Here is a 20,263-nt window from a genome sequence, read left to right as displayed (position 1 = left end):
GTGGGAACAGGTTTATGATTAGCTAGGTTTAGCCCAAAGTTCTACATTAACATCCTTTTTACCTCTGATCAGTTAGCATGCTTTTACCTCTGATATGTTCACATCTCTTTACCTCTGATCAGTTTACAATCCTTTACCTCTGATCCATTTACAACCCTTTACCTCTGATCCATTTACATCCCTTTACCTCTGATCCATTTACAACCCTTTACCTCTGATCCATTTACAACCCTTTACCTCTGATCCGTTTACATCCCTTTACTTCCGATCCGTTTACAACCCTTTACTTCAGATCCGTTTACAACCCTTTACCTCTGATCTGTTTACATCGGTCGGCATGTTTCCGCGAATCGCCGTACCTGTATGGCGGTTCGTGATGGCAATCCTGGGGGCGTGCGCGAACGCCCACTCTCCAGCTGGGAAGCAGATCCGTCGTGCACCCGCGATCACCCCCTGTGAAGAGAGAATGGTGGTCTGCTGTTGTAAACACAGCAGACCGTTGTTCTCTCAGGAATCAATGCAGAGCTCCTGTGTTCCTCCTATTTAGGAACACAGGTCTCTGTGTTGATTTCACAAGCCCGCCCACCCCCCCTCCACAGTTAGAGAACACCCCCTAGGCTCACATTTAACCCTTTGGTCGCCCCTGGGTTAACCCCTTCTCTGCCAGTGTCATTATTACAGTAACAGTGCATATTTTAGCACTGATTACTGTAGTAATGTCACTGGTCCCCACAAAAGTGTCAAAAATGTCAGTTAGGGGTCGAATCTGTCCGCCACAATGTCGCAGTCCCGCAAAAAATTGCTGATCATCGCTATTTCTAGTAATAAATAAATAAAAATTACATAAATCTTTCCCCTAGTTTGTAGATACAATAACTTTTGCGCCAACCAATCAAAACACATTTATTGGGATTTCTTTTTACCAAAAATATGTAGCAGAATACAAATTAGGTTAAAACGATGAAAAATTCAGATTTTAAAATTTTTTGGGTGAATGTTGTATAGTAGAAAGTAAAAATAGTTTTTTTTTTCCAGAATTGTCGCTCTTCTTTTGTTTATATAGCGCAAAAGTTTAAAATCGCAGAGGTGATTAAATACCACCAAAAGAAAGCTCTATTTTTGGGGAAAAAAAGGACATAAGTTTATTTGGGTACAGCTTTGCATGACCGCACAATTGTCCGTTACCACAGAGCCGAATCGTAAAAAAAAGCCTGGTCATTAAGGGGGAAAATCTTCCGGTCCAGAAGTAGTTAAAGAACACTCCAACCACCATAACCACTTCAGTGATTTGAAGTGGTCATGGTAGTAGGAGTCGGAAACACTGCACATGCTGGGATATTTACAATTATGTGCTGGGGCTAGTTGCACCCCTAGCACATATGACTTACTGCTGGTGGTTACTGCTGGCGGATACTGCTGGCGAGTACTGCTGGTGGGTACTGCTTACAGGTACTGCTGGCTGGTACGGTACTGCTGGCGAGAAATGCTGGCTCCTGAGGCACATGACAGACAACAGAGAGTGTGCGGAGTGGTGCAGTAGGAAGCATGCAGAGCCGATACTTCCTGTATCTTTCCTCTCACAGGTGGAGTGCATTTGATATCACTCTGCCTGTGACAGGATGAGCCGGAACTATACAGAAGGCATCAGCTCCGTTCTGTCACAGTTGACAGACACCGTTCTGTCTCCAGACATCCCAAGTCTCCTGTAAGGTGCGGGAGTCTCCCGCATGAGGGTGCGGCACTTGTTGGTGTCAGGGAGCCACAGCCCGCATGCAGGAGACTCCCGAACCGTGCAGAAGCCTTGGGATGTCTGGCGACAAGACACCTGCCGCAGTGTAAGGCAGGCGCCAGGCCGCTGATTCTAGTCGCAAATGCGACCTGGCGCCTGGAGTTTGTCGAGTAGTCAGTAGCACTTTTTTGCTCTGAGGAAGAGGGTCCTCCCTCGAAACGTGTCAGCCTAGTCAGACATTTGCGGACACCAGCACATGATCCAGCACAGGGGCTCCCTGGTACTTTGGAGACGACCGGTTCGATTGTGTTACATGTGTGCAATAATCATTTGTTTGTGAGTACAATGTATGTTGCTTTCGGATTTTAATAAACCTTTTTAGTGGTAATGCGTGAGGTCGGTCCGCCCCTTTCTTGTTGTTGTTTTTGGGGTTTGTTGAGCCCTGGTTTACAACCCTTTACCTCTGATCCATTTAAATCCCTTTACTTCTGATCTGTTTACATCTCTTTACCTCCAACCCATTTACATCCCTTCACCTCTGATCCTTTTACAACCCTTTACCTCCAACTCTTTTACATCCCATTACTTCCGATCCATGTACAACCCTTTACCTCCGATCTGTTTACATCCCTTTATGTCTGATCCATTTACAACCCTTTACCTCTGATTCATTTACAACCGGTTTACCTCTGATCCATTTACAACCCTTTACCTCTGATCCATTTAGAACCCTTTACCTCTGATCCGTTTACATCTCTTTACCTCTGATCCGTTTACATCCCTTTACCTCTGATCCGTTTACATCCCTTTACCTCTGATCCGTTTACATCCTTTTACCTCCGATCCGTTTACATCCCTTTACCTCTGATCTGTTTACAACCTGTTACCTCTGATCTCTTTACAACCCGTTACCTCTGATCTGTTTACAACCTGTTACTTCCGATCTGTTTACAACCCGTTACTTCCGATCCATTTAAAACCCGTTTTAAATTATCTGTTTACAACCCGTTTACTTCCGATCCGTTTACAACCCTTTACCTCCGATCCGTTTACAACCCTTTTCCGATCCGTTTACAACCCTTTACTTCCGATCCGTTTACAACCCTTTACTTCCGATCCGTTTACAACCCTTTACCTCTGATCCATTTACAACCCTTTACCTCCAATCCGTTTACAACCCTTTACTTCCGATCCGTTTACAACCCTTTACTTCCAATCTGTTTACAGCCCTTTACCTCTGATCTGTTTACAGCCCTTTACCTCTGATCTGTTTACAGCCCTTTACCTCTGATCTGTTTACAGCCCGTTACCTCTGATCTGTTTACAACCTGTTACTTCCGATCTGTTTACAACCCGTTACTTCCGATCTGTTTACAACCCGTTTACTTCCGATCTGTTTACAACCCGTTTACTTCCGATCCGTTTACATCCCTTTACCTCCGATCCGTTTACAACCCTTTACTTCCGATCCGTTTACAACCCTTTACTTCCGATCCGTTTACAACCCTTTACTTCCGAGCCCTTTACCTCTGATCTGTTTACAGCCCGCGTTACCTCTGATCTGTTTACAACCTGTTACTTCCGATCTGTTTACAACCCGTTACTTCCGATCTGTTTACAACCCGTTTACCTCCGATCCGTTTACATCTCTTTACCTCCGATCCGTTTACATCCCTTTACCTCCGATCCGTTTACAACCCTTTACTTCCGATCCGTTTACAACCCTTTACTTCCGATCCGTTTAAAACCTTTTACCTCTGATCCGCTTACCACCCTTTATCACCAATCTGTTCACATCCCTTTACCTCTGATCAGTTAATGTCCTTTTACCTCTGATATGTTTACACCCTTTTACCTTCACGCTAGGTAATCAGATGTAGATGGACGCACGTCCGTTTACATCCACCTGCCCTTAGACAAACATTGAGCTTCCTAAAAAAAACTGGCAGACAGATCTGATCGGACCGCTTGTGGGAAATGACCCAAACTATTAGAATGTGTAGCAGGTCATAAGAGGACAGATTAATCAATGAATACAGTCAATATCTGCATATGAGATCGCCCTGTGATTTGGGGGCTCCCACAGCACTGTGGAAGATAAACATTGTAGATGCCTGCTATTATGTCAAACAGGTGACTTAGTACATTTCCTGACACTTAGGGACATTTCTTCTTCTAAAAGTAACATTTTCTCTTTGGCATGATCAGACGGTGAATGTATGTATAGAATATGTGTAGTAGAAGCAGATTGGCAGAACTGAGAGAGTGCATTTAATAATGTTTTTGTATGTGTAGCACACGTAGTCAGATGAATCACAAAGGCAGCTCGAGCTATTCCAGTATATTGCAAAATCACAGCAGGAATGTTGCGGTTAGTTGAGGGCTTAACTATGCAAATGGCCAGGAAGTGTGGAGACTGAGATGTGCTGGGCTGCTCCCAGCTCTGGAGAGTGTGGGGGGAGGCAGACAACTGGGATCTACTATGGCAGCGTACAGCTGAGGACGCCGGATCTCAGAGGCAGTAAGTGTCTGGGGGGGGACTTGATCATTTCTTTGTCACTGAATGAACTCAAAACAAAGTCTCTAGGTCTCTTTAGTCCAATGAAACTCCATTTCTGTACTGATGATGTGCCACTTTATCTGACATTACAATCTAATGATTGTGCTTCTGTTATTTCCTTCTTACTGTCTATTCTGGGTAGCTTGTGCATGCTTTATTGTAGCCTAATGCCAGGGTGGCCCCAGTCTCCAATGTACAGGTTGTGTCTCTGCTAATTATAACCAGCATAGATGTTGGGGGAGGAGGGCAGCTGGAAGTGACAGACAAGGAGGAGGGGGTCGCTTGTAAACACATCCACGTGGGAGGGTCTCTAGTGGAGAAGCTGTACTTTGCCTGTGGGTACTTTTCCTTTCACGTCATGCCAGCCTGTGTGCTGCCCCCTCCTCTCTGGGAAATACAGGGAGGGGCATTAAAGGGGCAGAAAGTGAAAGCCATATAAGTCGGTGTGCCAGGCCAGCCAGCCGCTCAGTTCCCCGCACTGTGAGCACAACTAGAGCAAAGGTGAGCAGCTGCTTTGTGTTATAGGCTGGGAGTGTGCCAGCATCCATCAGATGGTCCGATCAGTGCCATACACCCATGGGTGATCTGGTGTCGTCTCTGGATCTACCAGCGCACACTGTTTGGCCAAGGAGAATCCTGTACGATTGTACAGATCTGTACCCTGCTGTTTCTAATTAAAATGTTTCCAAATCATCAGATCATATATATCTTTTTTCAAGTTTTTACAGTTACATGTGATCCTATGTGTAGCAGTTACAAATGCCTTAATGTTATACGTACATTATCCAATCTGATTGTACAATCTTCATTACATCTATCAAGAAGTAGTGCCTGATTTGGATATAAATGAATTGGATAGTTTAGGAAGGACCGTATATTATAATAGATCTAACGTAGTAAAAACAATTATATTGTGGAATTCTAATGTTAAACTGTACAATCTGATTTAGATATAACTTCAACTACAAGGGTCTACCTGATGTGATAGTATTTGAAATTGTTTGGGTAGGTCCTCATGCTACGTAGTTTTAGGAGATTGTACAATCAGATTGTATTGTGTATGGCCAGTTTTTGATTTCTGGGAAGTAAAATCGAAGTTTGTTGACTTGCTCGGTCTGATTGTAGTGTGTGTGGGCAGCTAATGATGGTTGTAGACATTCACATCCCCTGTCACCGCATGTCATATTCATCCCTGCGTATACAGATTCATTTTACACTTAACAGGGGAAGTACTTAATGGTGGCTGTAATGAGCCGTAATGATGACTTGATGTGCTTACATGTGGCTGTGTAAACCTTGTCAGACATTTATAGACATGATATCATGTGTTGATGATGTTTCATCAATGAGCACCTCAGTTGCAGCCTCTCAATGACACGAGTTCTCCAGGAAACACACCCAAGTGCGTTCTTCTGGCATTTCACACTTGGCAGCGAATTGTGATATGTTTCTGGAATCGCAGACGGAGATAAAACGTGATTCAGACCTTTTGGAAAGTGAACTATTATTTCTTTTTTATACAGGCTAGAATAGGGGGATTAAATGTCTCGAAGTCAAAGTTTTCTAATATACGAAAAAGCTGATCCCGTTAAATGTAAAAAATAAACCCTTTTGTTCAGTTCTATATATTTATTTATAAAGGAAACCTCTACTTAAGAAATGCCTCCACTGCTGAGGGCATATCTGTGCCTGGTCAATGATATAGAAATTATTGCAGCTTTTGGATAAACCTAAAGCCAGTCAATATTCACTATATTACCAAAAGTAATGGGACGCCTGCCTTTACACGCACATGAACTATTAATGGCATCTCAATATTAGGGATGCCATTAAAGTTCATTAGGGATTAGGAACGTTTGATCATTCTTCCAGAAGCGCATTTGTGGGGTCAGGCACTGATGTGGACAAGAAGGCCTGGCTCTCAGTCTCCGCTCTAATTCATTGGGTTGAGGTCCACCGAATGATTTGAACCAGTGCACAAAGCAAGTCCTGACCTCAACCCGATAGAAAACCTTTAGGATGAATTCAAGGAGAGACTTCGAGCCAGGCCTTCTCGTCCACATCCGTGCCTGACCTCACAAGTGCACTTCTGGAAGAATGGTCAAACATTCCCATAGACACACTCCTAAACCTTGTGGACAGCCTTCCCAGAAGAGTTGAAGGTGTTATAGCTGCAAAGGGTGGGCCAACTCAATATTGAACCCTACATGCTAAGACTGGGATGTCATTAAAGTTCATGTGCGTGTAATGGCAGGCGTCCCAATACTTTTGACAATATAATGCATGTAGTTCCTATAAAGAACACATTTTCCAAGTGTACTGTATTTACGGTATCTCACAAAAGTGAGTAGACCCCCCACATTTTTGTAAATATTTTATTATATCTTTTCATGTGACAACACTGAAGAAATTACATTTTGCTACAATGTAAAGTAGTGAGTGTACAGCTTGTATAGCAGTGTAAGTTTCCTGTCCCCTCAAAATAACTCAACACACGGCCATTAATGTCTAAACCGTTGGCAACAAAAGTGAGTACACCCCTAAGTCAAAATGTCCAAGTTGGGCCCAAAGTGTCAAAACTTTGTGTGGCCACCATTATTTTCCAGCAAAGTCTTAACCCTCTTGGGCATGGAGTTCACTGGAACCTCACAGGTTGCCACTGGAGTCCTCGTCCACTCCTCCATGATGACGTCACAGAGCTTTTGGATGTTAGAGACCTTGCACTCTGCCACCTTGCGTTTGAGGATGCCCCACAAATGCTTAATAGGGTTTAGGTCTGGAGACCTGTTTGGCCAGTCCATCACCTTTACCCTCAGCTTCCTTATGGTCTTGGATATTTATTTGGGGTCCTTATGTTGGAATACTACCCTGGGGCCCAGTCTCCAAATGGAGGAGATCATTCTCTGCTTCAGTATATCACAGTACATGTTGGCATTCATGGTTCCCTAAATGAACTGTAGCTCCTCAGTACTGACAGCACTCATGCAGCCCCAGACCATGACACTCCCACCACCATTCTTGATCGTAGGCAAGACACACTTGTCTTTGTATTCCTCACCTGGTCGCTGCCACACACGCTTGACCAAATAAGTTTATCTTGGTCTCATCAGACCACAGGACATGGTTCCAGTAATCCATGTCCTTAGTCTGCTTGTCTTCAGCAAACTATTTGTGGGCCTTCTTGTGCATTATCTTTAGAAGAGGCTTCCTTCTGGGACGACAGCCATGCAGACCAATTTGATGCAGTGTGGGGCGTATGGTCTGAGCACTGACAGGCTGACCCCCCCCCCTTCAACCTCTGCAGCAATAATAGCAGCACTCATATATCTATTTCCCAAAGACAACCTCTGGATATGACACTGAGCATGTGCATTCAGGAAAACAGGTCACGGGAGTGCAGTACGAACTGCACTCCTGTTATCCCCAGGAGAAGTACAGCCAAAATAGCTTTGGCTAAACTTCTCCTTTAGATGTTACTTACTGGATGGATCTCATGAGTAAACTCATTACTTTCTGTATCCATTTCATGTGCGGGTAAAGTCAGGCGTCCCAATACTTTTAGTAATATGGTGTATATTTTTAGCATATGAATGCTGACAAGTCTCATGCACCATGCACACTAGGAGTTTAGCTCCAGTGCATGAGGCTCCAGCATTCAGGTGCCAGCAGAGGGCATAGGTGCACCATCCAGCCCTGATGCCAGCAGCCTGTCATACTTTTAGAGGTTATCAGCTGCTGCCTCTGGTAGGAACACTTAAGGGTACTAACATTTGCAGAGTATGCGCCTAGGGACGAATGCCCAGAATGCAGACGACTTGTGTTGCAGGCATTTGTCACTGAGCACATACTGTCCTAAAGCCCCGTCCAGCAGCTGTCAACCTTTCATAGAGTTTGACCGGCTGCCAGCAGTGGGGCTTGACTGTGCACACATGAACACCAAAGCCTCATGTGCCAGTGCTAAACACCCAGTGTGCATGGGGCCTTAGCCTTCATATTTTCTCAATATAGGTCTCCTTTAATTCATTTCTAAATAGAATTACAGGTACAATGCAGTCATATTGGAAACATAACCTTCTTTTCTAAATAGTTTATTTTATGTTATCCAGGCATTGCTGTACTGCATCAGCCCCCCCCCCCCCAACTGTCTGTTATATGGGAATCCTGGAGCGCACCTGTGCTGATGATGCTAAGGCAGCCTTATTTCTGCTTCACATGTACAGAAAACCAGATGTAAAATGTCAGCAAAAATAATGTTTTGTATGGCCACATATCCGATTCAATTCAACCTTCATTTTTTCAGTTTTGGATAGAGTAGAGGAGGGTTAGCACCTCTGTCAGGTCTTGGCCGGCGTGCTGATTATTTCTTGTAATTGATCTAGAACACAATGTTATCACAAGGGGAGCACCCCCACATTGGGCTGATGGATACGGTGCTGGATGGATTCAAGGGTGTTTAGGATTATCATTTGTGGATGTGTTCCTTGCTTTAGAGATGTCATCCCCTCATTGGAACAGAAAATGATTGGAAAACTTAAAGTATAACTAAAGGCAAAACTTTTTTTTTTTTAGTTTTGGATAGAGCGCAAAGAGATTAGAACACCTGTCAGTTTGTATTGCTATCTGTGGCCCCCATATAGGAGATTCATCCTCTCCATTTGTCCGGTTTACCATTATCGATAAAAGTGAAAGTCACAAATTTTGAATTGTCCCCAGAAAAGTAATAAAGGGAAACTCTTCCAATGGGGACACAAGTTCCGTGATCTGGGGGGGGGTCCCCAAGGAATTCTCCTAATTTGCAGGGATTTCCTCTTATTTCCTGTTTTGCTATGGGACAGGAAGTGAAGGGAAATCTCCGCAATGGGACACAGATGGTGAAAAAAAAATCTGACAGAGGTTATAACCCTTACTTTATCCAAAGTGAATAAAAAAGTTGTGCCTATAGTTCTACTTTAACATTTTAGATGTCATTAAGGGCAAAAAACGCTGATCTACACCTCTTTGTAGAAATTCCAGCAGACATGACACTGAAAAGGAACGGGGGGAAACCCCCCGAGACTCAAACCAAGTAATGTATGCCTTCTAAACTTGATGATAAATCTTACTAGAAATAGATTTCCTAACGCTTAACAGAGAAGGAATTACCAAATCTGACAACCCTCTGTCCTTCAGTACCTGGCTTTCAATAGCCAAGCCACCTTCAATGGGAAGCCACCAAAACATGGCCACCGACTACTCAAACATGGTGGCCGAGCTCCTATGCAGCCATTCATAGGAAAATGGCAGCACCACGCGGCAGGTACGCGACTCCTGGGACCCCAAGTGTCCCTCCAGGTACTTAAATCCAGCAAGGGGGATCCAGACGGCCCCCCCCCCCCCCAGGACATTTTACCACATAGAAATGGCTAACTGAGCTGCCGCAGCATGCTCCCTCCACCCCCCTGCCACAGCACCACCTCAGACCCCACACCAAGGATAGCCCAGCCACCCCAGAAGGGGGGGGGGGGTGTGGTAACAGCAGCGGAAGCCCGCCTGTGAAGAGGGGGTACCATTAGGGTAGGAAGGACACATGAGGAGCCTACCACCCTGGGAGGGGAGAGGGGGGACACTACTCACCACACCTTGGAACTGGGCCGGCACCACTCTGAGCAGATCACCTCCCCATATTGGAATGGGGGGATGCTGCGGACCAGAGGTACGCTGCAACTCAGGCCACGAGCGTCCTCGCTGGACGTTTAACTCGCCGGCCAGCCCCCGTCACGTGGGGCTATGTCGCGGCCGACCTAGCGTGGAGCTGCGGTCTGCACTCGCTCACTGGCAAGACTGGAGAGACCTTAAGGATCTAGGATATCCACTGTGTCACCCAGTCTGGCAGTTGATTGTAGTTCTCACTGGAACAGACTTGATAGTAGAAGGAAAACCACAAAAGAAAAAAAGTTCAGTTTAAAAAGGAAAACAATGCTAGGACCAAAGATCCCATCAGGAAGCTAGGTCCTTACTCCTGACTAGACAGAAAAAAACTGAAATCCTATAGCAGGAAATGGGAGTATACCCCCTAGGACTGCCCTATAGGCATAGTCCATTTTTTTCCGCCTAGTGTCTTAAGGCCCGTACACACGATAAGAAAATCTGTATGGAAAATTCGTCCGACGACCGATCTGTCGATTTTCGGATTGTTAGTATGGTGCTTTCGACTGCCGACTCCGACTTTTCGGCTGACAAAATCCTGATGTGCAGGCTATATAATTTTTGTCGTCTGTCAAAACAACGTCCGATTTTCGTCTCATTAGTACAGATTTGGACGGAAAAAAACTTAAGAGCAAAACTAGGCATGCTCAGAGACGAAAGAACACATACACAGCAATCCAACACATGACATCACTTCTGAAGTAGAATTCTGTCGTACGGGAAAATTTGAAATAAAATAACCTCTTCACTTTCCACATCAGACTAGCATGCCACAAAAAATGGACGACAGATCGTTCGATAATCTGATCGTGTGTACGGGGCTTTACTCCTGTAGGGTCAGCATAACCCAACGGTCAAGAAGATATGGAGCTGTGTCCTTCAATGAACAAAAGAGAAATGTATTTTTATTCCTCAGGGTAACGATTTAATAGTTTCATTTGGACTTCAGTTTCGTGCTTCAAATGAAATTGTATTCCGTGAAAATAAAAACGGTTGTGTTTTTCTACATGGTATTAAATACATCGCTTATGGAGTGAATGTACTTAATTATATTGCATCCTGAGAGAGCAGAACTGGATATTCCAGTTCTGAATTTTAAGCTTACTGAGTGTCAATTAAGATCATTATTACAAGCAGCCTAATTGACAGATGGGTGACACATTCTGTGATGATCTGCCTCTCTGACTCCTACGCTCATTCATAGAGTTCCTCTGTCAGTGATCACATTTCCAGCTTATTACATCATGGATCACAGCATCTTTACTCATCTCACACTCATCGTTTTAGCATGCTGTGGATGAAGAGTGTATGCCAATGGCTTAAAAAGGACGTTCTGCTTATTTGAATTAGTTGTACTAGCATCTCAAGTAACTGTGATGAATGCTTTTTCTGTGAAGAATGGTAAGGCCCGTACAGCAAATTTAATGGACTCCGTTAAGCACAGGGGGCTTGTTTACTGGCCACATTACAAGGCCAGAACCTCAGTTCTTATTTCTTGAATACTCCCACTACCAGTTCTCCATACCATAAGTTCTGACACTTCCAACTCTTTGTGTCCACATAGAAGTTTTAGGTGTTCCAGATCCTCTAGTTGTAGTCTTCTTAATACAATATAAAAACAAAATGCAACAGAGTGAGTGAAAACCCTTCATAATGGCCACAGTAAGTGTGCAGACCCAGGAACTCAATGCAGATAATCTTGCCAGTCCCCAGGCGGTATAGGAAACTGTAAAAGTTTTTTTTAAAAGTACTTCGGTTTTAATTCCTGTCTCTTTTACAGGGACTTTAATTAAAGGGTAATTTAAAAAAATGTGGTCATCAACACTGGACTAGAAGGAAAATCTTTCAGTGCAGACAGCTGTCTAAGACTTCTTTCACACGGTCCGCCTCCGTAGGCGGATCCGTGCTGCTCAGCGGGGGATCTATACACAGATCCCCGCTGAGCAGGCAGGTGACAGCTCCCTCTCCGCTCTGTGTGCGGAGAGGGAGGTGTCAGAGCCCCATGCATCTCTATGGGAGAATCGGATTAGAGGGGACCGCCTGTCCTCTCTCATCTTATCCGATCCCCTGGACGGATGGAAAATAGGGTTTCCATCCATCCGAATTTCAAGGACAGGATCGGATGCGGATGGCAGCGGGTGTCAGCGGACATGTCTCCGCTGACATCCGCTGCCCCATAGGGATGCTTGGGGGATCCGGTTACATCCGCCTAAAAAACTGACAGGCGGATCTGATCGGATCGCTCGTGTGAAAGGACCCTAAGAGGGGATTTCCCTTGCTTTCAAGAGGTTTCTTCTCCTTTCCTATAATGTCTAGAAGACAGGAAGTGAATGGAAATCTCCCCAATAGGACACAGGTGTTTGAAAACCTGACAGGGATTGCAACTATTTCCTACACTATCTTAAACAGATAAAAAAAGTTTTGGCCTTAGATGTAATTTAAGTCTTCCTTATATACCATAAGCTGGTAAAAGTATCATTTTTTTCCATTGCTGATCTGTTTTTAAAGGTGCTGGCTCTGAAGATGTCATTCATATACTTACCTTTGCAGATACCGAACTAGAACAAGGATGTGTATATCCTGTATTGGGATAGGCACATTATTGTTCAGTCAGGGGCTGATTGAGGATGTACTGTAGGCAAGAAGGACAGCCCTGTATCCTGCACCTACAAAAAACAAGCTCCTTTGTATAATTCTGAACTTTGTAGGATGGGGATAAGTGCACTATTATATGCTTCTATCAATCATGAATTTCCCACCCCAGTGCAGCAGTTTTCTCAACATAACCAAATACCTGAAAATGAGAAAGGTGGGTTACATTGCTTAGCTTACCCAGGGCAAATATGGTGATTCTTTTTTCCCAGTACTCTCAACTTGGCACAGGCTTCTCTGGTTAGAATTATCAGCCTTCAATGAAGTCCACCAAATGCACTGGGACACACTTTAGAGAATAACAGTCATCACGGGCAAGATATGGCCAATATTACTTATGGTGCCTTCAGGGGCATGCTTTACATTTAGGCTGGAACTGCTATAGAAGAGGATCACACCCACTGCAGATAGAGCCACTCCAATCCATTGGCAGTATACAGTTGTGCTCATAAGTTTACATACCCTGGCAGAATTTAGGATTTTTTGGCCATTTTTCAGAGAATATAAATAATACCAGAAAAATGTTTTTCACTCATGGTTAGAGCCCATTCACATTAGCGCGACTTGTCAGATGACTTGTCAGCCTGACAAGTCGCGGTATGTCACGGTCCATTGAGTAGTACAGGACCCGTTCTAATAGGAGCGACACAAGTCGCTCCGACTTAAAAAAAGGGTCCTGTACTACTTTGGGGCGACCTCGGAGCGACTTGCATAGACTTCCATTATGTGAAGTCTCTGCAAGTCGCACCGAAGTCGCAGTGCACGCGACTTCACAGGTCGTCCCCCGAAGTCGTGTCGCCTCAATGTGAATAGACTCTTAGTGTTTGTCTGAAGCCATTTATTAATCAACTGTGTTTATTCTTTTTAAATCATAATATCAACAGAAACTACCCAAACAACCCTGATCAAGAGTTAGCATACCCCAGTTCTTAATACTGTGTATTGCCCCCTTTAACATCAATGACAGCTTGAAGTTTTATGTGGTATATGTGAATGAGGCTCTTTATCTACTCCATATGGTAAAGCTGCCCATTCTTCCTGGCAAAAAGCCTCCAGTTCCTGTAAATTCTTGGGCTGTCTTGTATGAACTGCACATTTGAGATCTCCCCAGAGTGGCTCAATGATATTGAGGTCAGGAGACTGAGATGGCCGCTCCAGAACCTTCACTTTATTCTGCTTTAGCCAATGACAGGTCAACTTGGCCTTGTGTTTAGGATCGTTTTCATGTTGGAATGTCCAAGTACGGTATGTCCCATGCGCAACTTCCAGGCTGATGAATGCAAATTTTCCTCCAGTATTTTTTGATAACATACTGCATTCATCTTGCCATCAATTCTGACCAAATTTCCTGTGCCTTTGTAGCTCACACATTCCCAAAACATCAGCGATCCACCTCCGTGTTTCATCATAGGCCTTGTTGACTCCTCTCCAAATGTAGCGTTTATGGTTGTGGCCATAAAGCTCAATTTTGGTCTCATCACTCCAAATGACTTTGTGCCAGAATGTATGAGGCTTGTCTCTGTGCTGTTTGGCATATTTGAAGCGGGATACTTTGTGGCATTTGCGTAGTAATGGCTTTCTTCTGGTGACTCGACCATGCAGCCCATCTTTCTTCAAGTGCCTCCTTATTGTGCATCTTGAAACAGCCACACCACATGTTTTCAGAGAGTCCTGTATTTCACCTGAAGTTATTTGGGGGTTTTTCTTTGCATCCCGAACAATTTTCCTGAAAGTTGTGGCTCAAATTTTAGTTGGTCTACCTGACCGTGGTTTGGTTTCAACAGAACCCCTCGTTTTCCACTTCTTGATTAGAGTTTGAACACTGCGGATTGGCATTCTCAATTCCTTGGATATCTTTTTATATCCCTTTCCTAATTTATACAGGTCAACTACCTTTTTCCGCAGATCCTTTGACAATTCTTTTGCTTTCCCCATGACTCAGAATGCAGAAATGTCAGTGCAGCACTGGATGAAAGATGCAAGGGTCTGTCAGGAGTCCGGAAACTCATTGACCTTTTATACACACACACTAATTACATGCAAACAGATCACGGATGAGGATGGTTACCTTTAATAGCCATTCAAACCCCTTTGTGTCAAATTGTGTGCATGTTATCAGGCCAAAATCACCAGGGTATGTAAACTTTTTATCAGGGTCATTTGGGTAGTTTCTGTTGTCATTATGATTTAAAAAGAGTAAACACAGTTGATTGATAATAAATGGCTTCAGCCAAACACGAACCATGAGTGAAAGAAACGTTTTTGTGTTATCATTCATATTCTCTGAAAAATGGCCAAGAAATCCTAAATTCTGCCAGGGTATGCAAACTTATGAACACAACTGTATATGGTTATATTTATAGTATTGCTATTTAGGGAAAGGTAGCTGAGTTATTACACACATTTATATAGCAACAATTTTTTGTAAAAAGTTTGCAAAATGTTGTACATTTAACAACGTTTAACAAAATAAAAAGTTCTGGCTCCCATGATGCAGTAGGAAGTTCCCATATTTTGTTCTAAGTTATGCAGATGTGGTGTGGGGTATTTGTAAGGTACAAATAAAAGTGAGATGGCAGTCTTACAATCTGGCCATTGGGGAGGATATGACCCTGAAGCAACAACTGTTGACACAAAGAGTTAAAATGCATGTAAACCCTAAAGCCCGCCATAGAACAATTTTCTTTCCTGCAACCACGGGTTGGTTGCAACACAGTTAATGTGGGAATGCCTTCTGCAGAGGCATTGTGCTCTCCCAGTGGGAGGGCAGGGGGAGCTGTCCCCACCGGGAGAACACAGTGAATACTGTTTGTGACTATAATAGCCACTAGCAATTATCACATGTAAAATCCAACAGGCTGGTTGTACCTAAGTTGATTGATAGATCAATTTGGATACAATCAGCCTGCTAAAACATGGTCAGAATTTAGGCCAGTCCCTGCTGAACCGGCCGAGATTCGAACCGTCTATGGTCGGCTCAATAATACAATTCTCTTAAGTACTTCATTTGGATCTGGTTAATATGTCATTTTAAGTGTTTTGTTATCTGTTCGAGAAGCGCAAAAAATCTACCTTCTGATCTGATAACGTCTTTGTTTTCTTCTGTAACTGGATGAAAATGCTTTTTGTTTTGCTTTCAAATCTAATAGCAGAAAGTCACTTTGTGCACAGGTTAAGCTTGGTTATATACTGTAAAAATTTTCAGCTGGGGCATCCTTCAATTATAATAATTTTAACCGGTTGCCGACCGCCGCAAGTACATATACTGCGGCGGTCAGCCCCGGCCAGGCAAAGTGACGTACCGGTACGTCACTAGCCTGTCACTTCCCCGGCTCATTCCCTGGGAAGTCCGTGCGTGTGACCGGCAGACCCGATGTCCGCCGGTCACTCGCGATCGTCTGCCGTGAAGGGAGAAAGGCAGGCGGCTGATGTAAACAAGCCGCCTGTCATTCTCCCCTGTGTAGGAATGGTGATCATACGGTTCTACTATGTAGGACCGTTGATCACTGTTCCTACACTAGTAGCCATATCCAATCACAGTAAGAAGCACACCCCTAGGGACACACTTAACCCCTCCTTCCCCAATAAAGTTAACCCCTTCCCTGCCAGTGTCATTTTGCAGTAAGAGTGCATATGTATAGCAGTGATTACTGCAGTAATGTCACTGGTAACCCCAAAAGTGTCAAAAATGTCAGTCAAGGGTCCGATCTGTCCGCCGCTATGTCGCAGTACCGAAAAAAAAATCGCAGATCGCCGCCAATACGCGTTAAAAAAAAAACACCAAAAATGACAGATATCTTTCCCTTAGTTAGTAAACGCAATAACTTTTGCGCAAACCAATCAAAATACGCTTTTTGTGATTTTTTTTACCAAATATATGTAGCAGAAAACAAATTGGCCAAAAATGTTAAAAAAATTTAGATTTTTACATTTTTTTTTGGGGAATTTCATATAAAAAAATGTGAAAAATATTGTTATTTTTGCAAAATTGACGCTCTTTTTGTTTATAGCGCAAAAAGTAAAAATCGCACAGGTGATCAAATACCACCAAAAGAAAGCTCTGTTTGTGGGAAAAAAAGTACGTCAAATTCGTTTAGGTACAGCGTCGCACGACCGCGCAATTGTCCGTTAAAATCACGCAGTGCCAAATTGCAAAAAAGCCCTGGTCAGGAAGGGGGTAAAATCTTCTGGGGCTTAAGTGGTTAAATGGCCCCTCAGTTCACCTCCACCATGAACCTGTGTCCCCCCCCCCCCCCCTCCATCAGAATATACTGATCAGCGCTGCAGCAGCTGATTGATTGATGGTTTTCCAGCAGGATCACGCGACTGAAGTTGGTCCAATCTTGGCTTCTGTTGAACAGTCGCACAGATCGATACTCCGCAAAGTCAGTGGAACTGGACAAATTTTGATCCGTGTGTACCCAGCTTTACGCTTTAACTCTATTATCTACAAATATATTCATGGTTAACAAATTTTCCAAGGCTGTGCTTCAGTCTTTGTTCCAATATTTCCTACACAGGCTTCTTTCTAAGCCTAGTGAGGGCTCCTGCAGAGACTAATCTTATGCGTGATACAATAAGCTTTTTCATTTTGGATTACAGCTTCCAGTATGTGTATTACTGAAAAGCCTGGTGCTTGGATGTTATCGCCATACTTTTATTTATTAGGAGAATTTAGGGATGACTTATTGCCAGCTTGGCTTGTGAGCTATGTGATATTTTTTTAACCAAATATTTGCAGATAGTGTCTAGTAAAAATTCCGAGCAGTGATTATCAAGCATGGACGATCCCAGACATGCCAGTGGCTAAAATTAAATCTGCTGTCTTTTACACTTTGTATGGTACAGTTGTTCTTTAAATGGCGTTATTAATGCACAGCTAGGTATCACGTTCTTTGTCCTACATACTCTCTAGGTATATGACTGTGTCTCTAGTTAAGCTGGCCGAGTGCATTATATATTAACCACAAAGTACATATAAATATTTTTTTTTTGTCTTCCAGACTTTTCTTGTTTGTATACCACATCCTAACCTGTGTTGGTTTATATGGCTTAGGCAGCTTAATGATTTCTACAGCTGTTCTGATGAACACTGGAAATGCATGGCGTCTGCTCCAGAAAAATTCCACAATGATGTCATGCTGTCTTTAGTGGGGTTATGTGATTCTTCCTGATGACAGATTATCAGCAAGCATTCTAGAAACATAGACCAGATGAATTAAAGCCTTAATTTTCGATGCTATTTAATTCTTTGAAATCCAAAAGTTGGTATTAGAATTTAATTCACCCATTTTACAAAATTTAAATCAATGGTAGCAAATGTGACTATATGTTGGCTGTTTTCATGATCCAGTCTATGCTGTTTTGTACATTGTATGAGAAGATGACTATGGTGGGATAAGTTGTATGTTAACCCAAATAATGAACTGCTTTTAATTGCTCCCTTTTGCCCACCGCCCCATGCAGATTTGCTGTGCATAATCACGTAGATCTATGTGATTATGTGCACGTGGTTTCGGCAACACTTCCCAGCGGGAGCCAGACTGCGGGAGAAGCGGGCTCGATCGCCGCCGGCCTCCTGTGATCTTTAGGTGGAATGACAATGCCTATGTAAACAATGCAGGCGGCTCTTCTGTCAGAGAGGCAGGGAAAGATGGTGTGATTCAGCTAAGCTGAATCCCCGATCTCTCTCTACCTCTGTCTAACCCATCCCCCCACACAGTTAGTAAGCACAAAAGGGAACACATTTAACTCCATTGAGAGGGTTGGGACTTTGAATGAGAGTCCGACAGGGAAGATAAAATACATTTATTGGTACATAACAAATGAATGACAAACATGATAAATAGATATGTATTGCACAAGTAATGACAAGCTGGTAAGACATCTCCAAATTCATAGTCAACTTCAATTGACAGACAACAGTGCTGATTCCAGAAAATGGTACAATATTAGATATGTTCACATCATATAGGGTTCAGATTCCAAGTAATTGAGTAATTGGATGTATAGTAAACACCATAACCTCAACGCGTTTCGTGGGCGCAAATTGCCACTTCATCAGGAGTAGATGTTTGTAAAAATCTAGAAAAAATATATAAATAAGGAAAAAGACCATGTTGATGAATGCCAATTTTGAATGAGGGGTAGAGAGGGGGGAACAGGGGGGAAAAAAAATATTTGGATACAGCTTTGCACGCAATTGTCAGTTAAAGCAACGCAGTGCTGAATTGCAAAAAATGGCCTGATCGTTAAGGAGGTAAAACCTTCCGGAGCTGAAGTGGTTTTAAAGTAGATCTAAACTCAAGAACAAAACGCCATTCCTTAGATGGTGGCTGCATTCGTTTTCTTTCTTTTTGTTCAGGCTTTTTCCCTGTAGTTTCACCTAATGATCTTGACAGTAACTCACTTCCTATCCTAGAGTGACAGTGCTCACACACCATGCTGTATGTATCTATGGTCAATCTAGAACAGCACACCAAAACACCTTCCGCGGCACACTGGTTGAGAAAGGCTGATCTAAGGCCTTGTTGCTTCATTTTATCTTGTAAGGTGAAAGCACTGATGTTATTTGCTAACATTTACTGCTCTTTCTTTAGCAGCAGATGCCCCGCAATAATCAGGAAGAGAAAGATGAAAAAGAAAAGGAACCCGAAAAAGAAGAATTTAAGCAAGATGTGGAGAATGACAAAGAAGAACTTGCAAAGTAGGTCTACTTTTGTGTTCGGGTCATATAGCTGTATACTGTATTATGCTGAATTTGATGTATTTTATCAAACTAAAACTAAGATTGAGATTAGTTCAATGTAAATAATACAATTAGCCTTTTAACTAGCATAATTCAGTCATCCAATCTGTATCACGTCTGTTTGTATGACCTAAGTTATAACTTTACAGCAGCAGTGTACAGGGAGTTTACATATATTATTTCCAAGGGTCACACTATGACAGTAGAAACGTATGATATTAAATCCAATCCAGCATTCTGAGTACATACCAAACCATGGATGATAGTTCAGATTATTCACTTCTGTAGTTTAGCCCACACCTTCAGAGGACAGTAGCAGCAGCAAATCATGACATTTTTACCTATTACAGAGAGTGCATGCAATCTAATATTTTTACCAGTCATATGTCATTTATTTTGCCAGTTTGGAACTAAGAGAATGAAAATAAACCTCTACTGTCATTAATGACTTCCCTCTAAGAATACTATCTCTCTAGCTATCTATGACTTCAATCCTTTCTGAGTCATTGATCTGGAGCAGACATAACAATTAGACAGCCAAAGTGAAGTCAAAACTCTGGGTCTTCACTTTTGAACTGGTTTAATCCCTAAGAACAGGGGTCTTCAAACTACGGCCCTCCAGTTGTTCAGGAACTACAATTCCCATCATGCCTAGTCATGTCTGTGTCTGTGAATGTCAGAGTTTTACAATGCCTCATGGGATGTGTAGTTCTGCAACAGCTGGAGGGCCGTAGTTTGAGGATCCCTGCCTTAGACGGTATTAAAGCTAGTGGATTCTCATGGCAACCAGGCAACTAGCATTTCCAAAAACAAAAGTTAGTAAAGGCAGCTGCTTTGTTCTCTCCACACAGCTTTCCTTTAACCCAGTGTTTTCAACCTTTTTTTCAGT

General features: G+C 43.1%; 1 protein-coding gene across 1 annotated transcript in view; it reads left to right on the top strand.

Moving 5' to 3' along the window:
• The window catches only part of NCOR2 (nuclear receptor corepressor 2), a 737,979-nt gene that overhangs the window by 447,691 nt on the left and 270,025 nt on the right, over positions 1–20,263 (top strand). The window contains exon 15 of the mRNA XM_082255577.1: positions 19,226–19,332. Within this exon, the coding sequence (XP_082111703.1) occupies positions 19,226–19,332 (107 nt within the window). The remainder of the gene's footprint in view (positions 1–19,225; positions 19,333–20,263) is intronic.

Source organism: Pelophylax lessonae, assembly GCF_965119305.1.
Source record: "Pelophylax lessonae genome assembly, chromosome: 1".
Lineage (NCBI taxonomy): Eukaryota > Metazoa > Chordata > Amphibia > Anura > Ranidae > Pelophylax > Pelophylax lessonae.
This window is presented reverse-complemented; position numbering and strand designations above follow the sequence as displayed.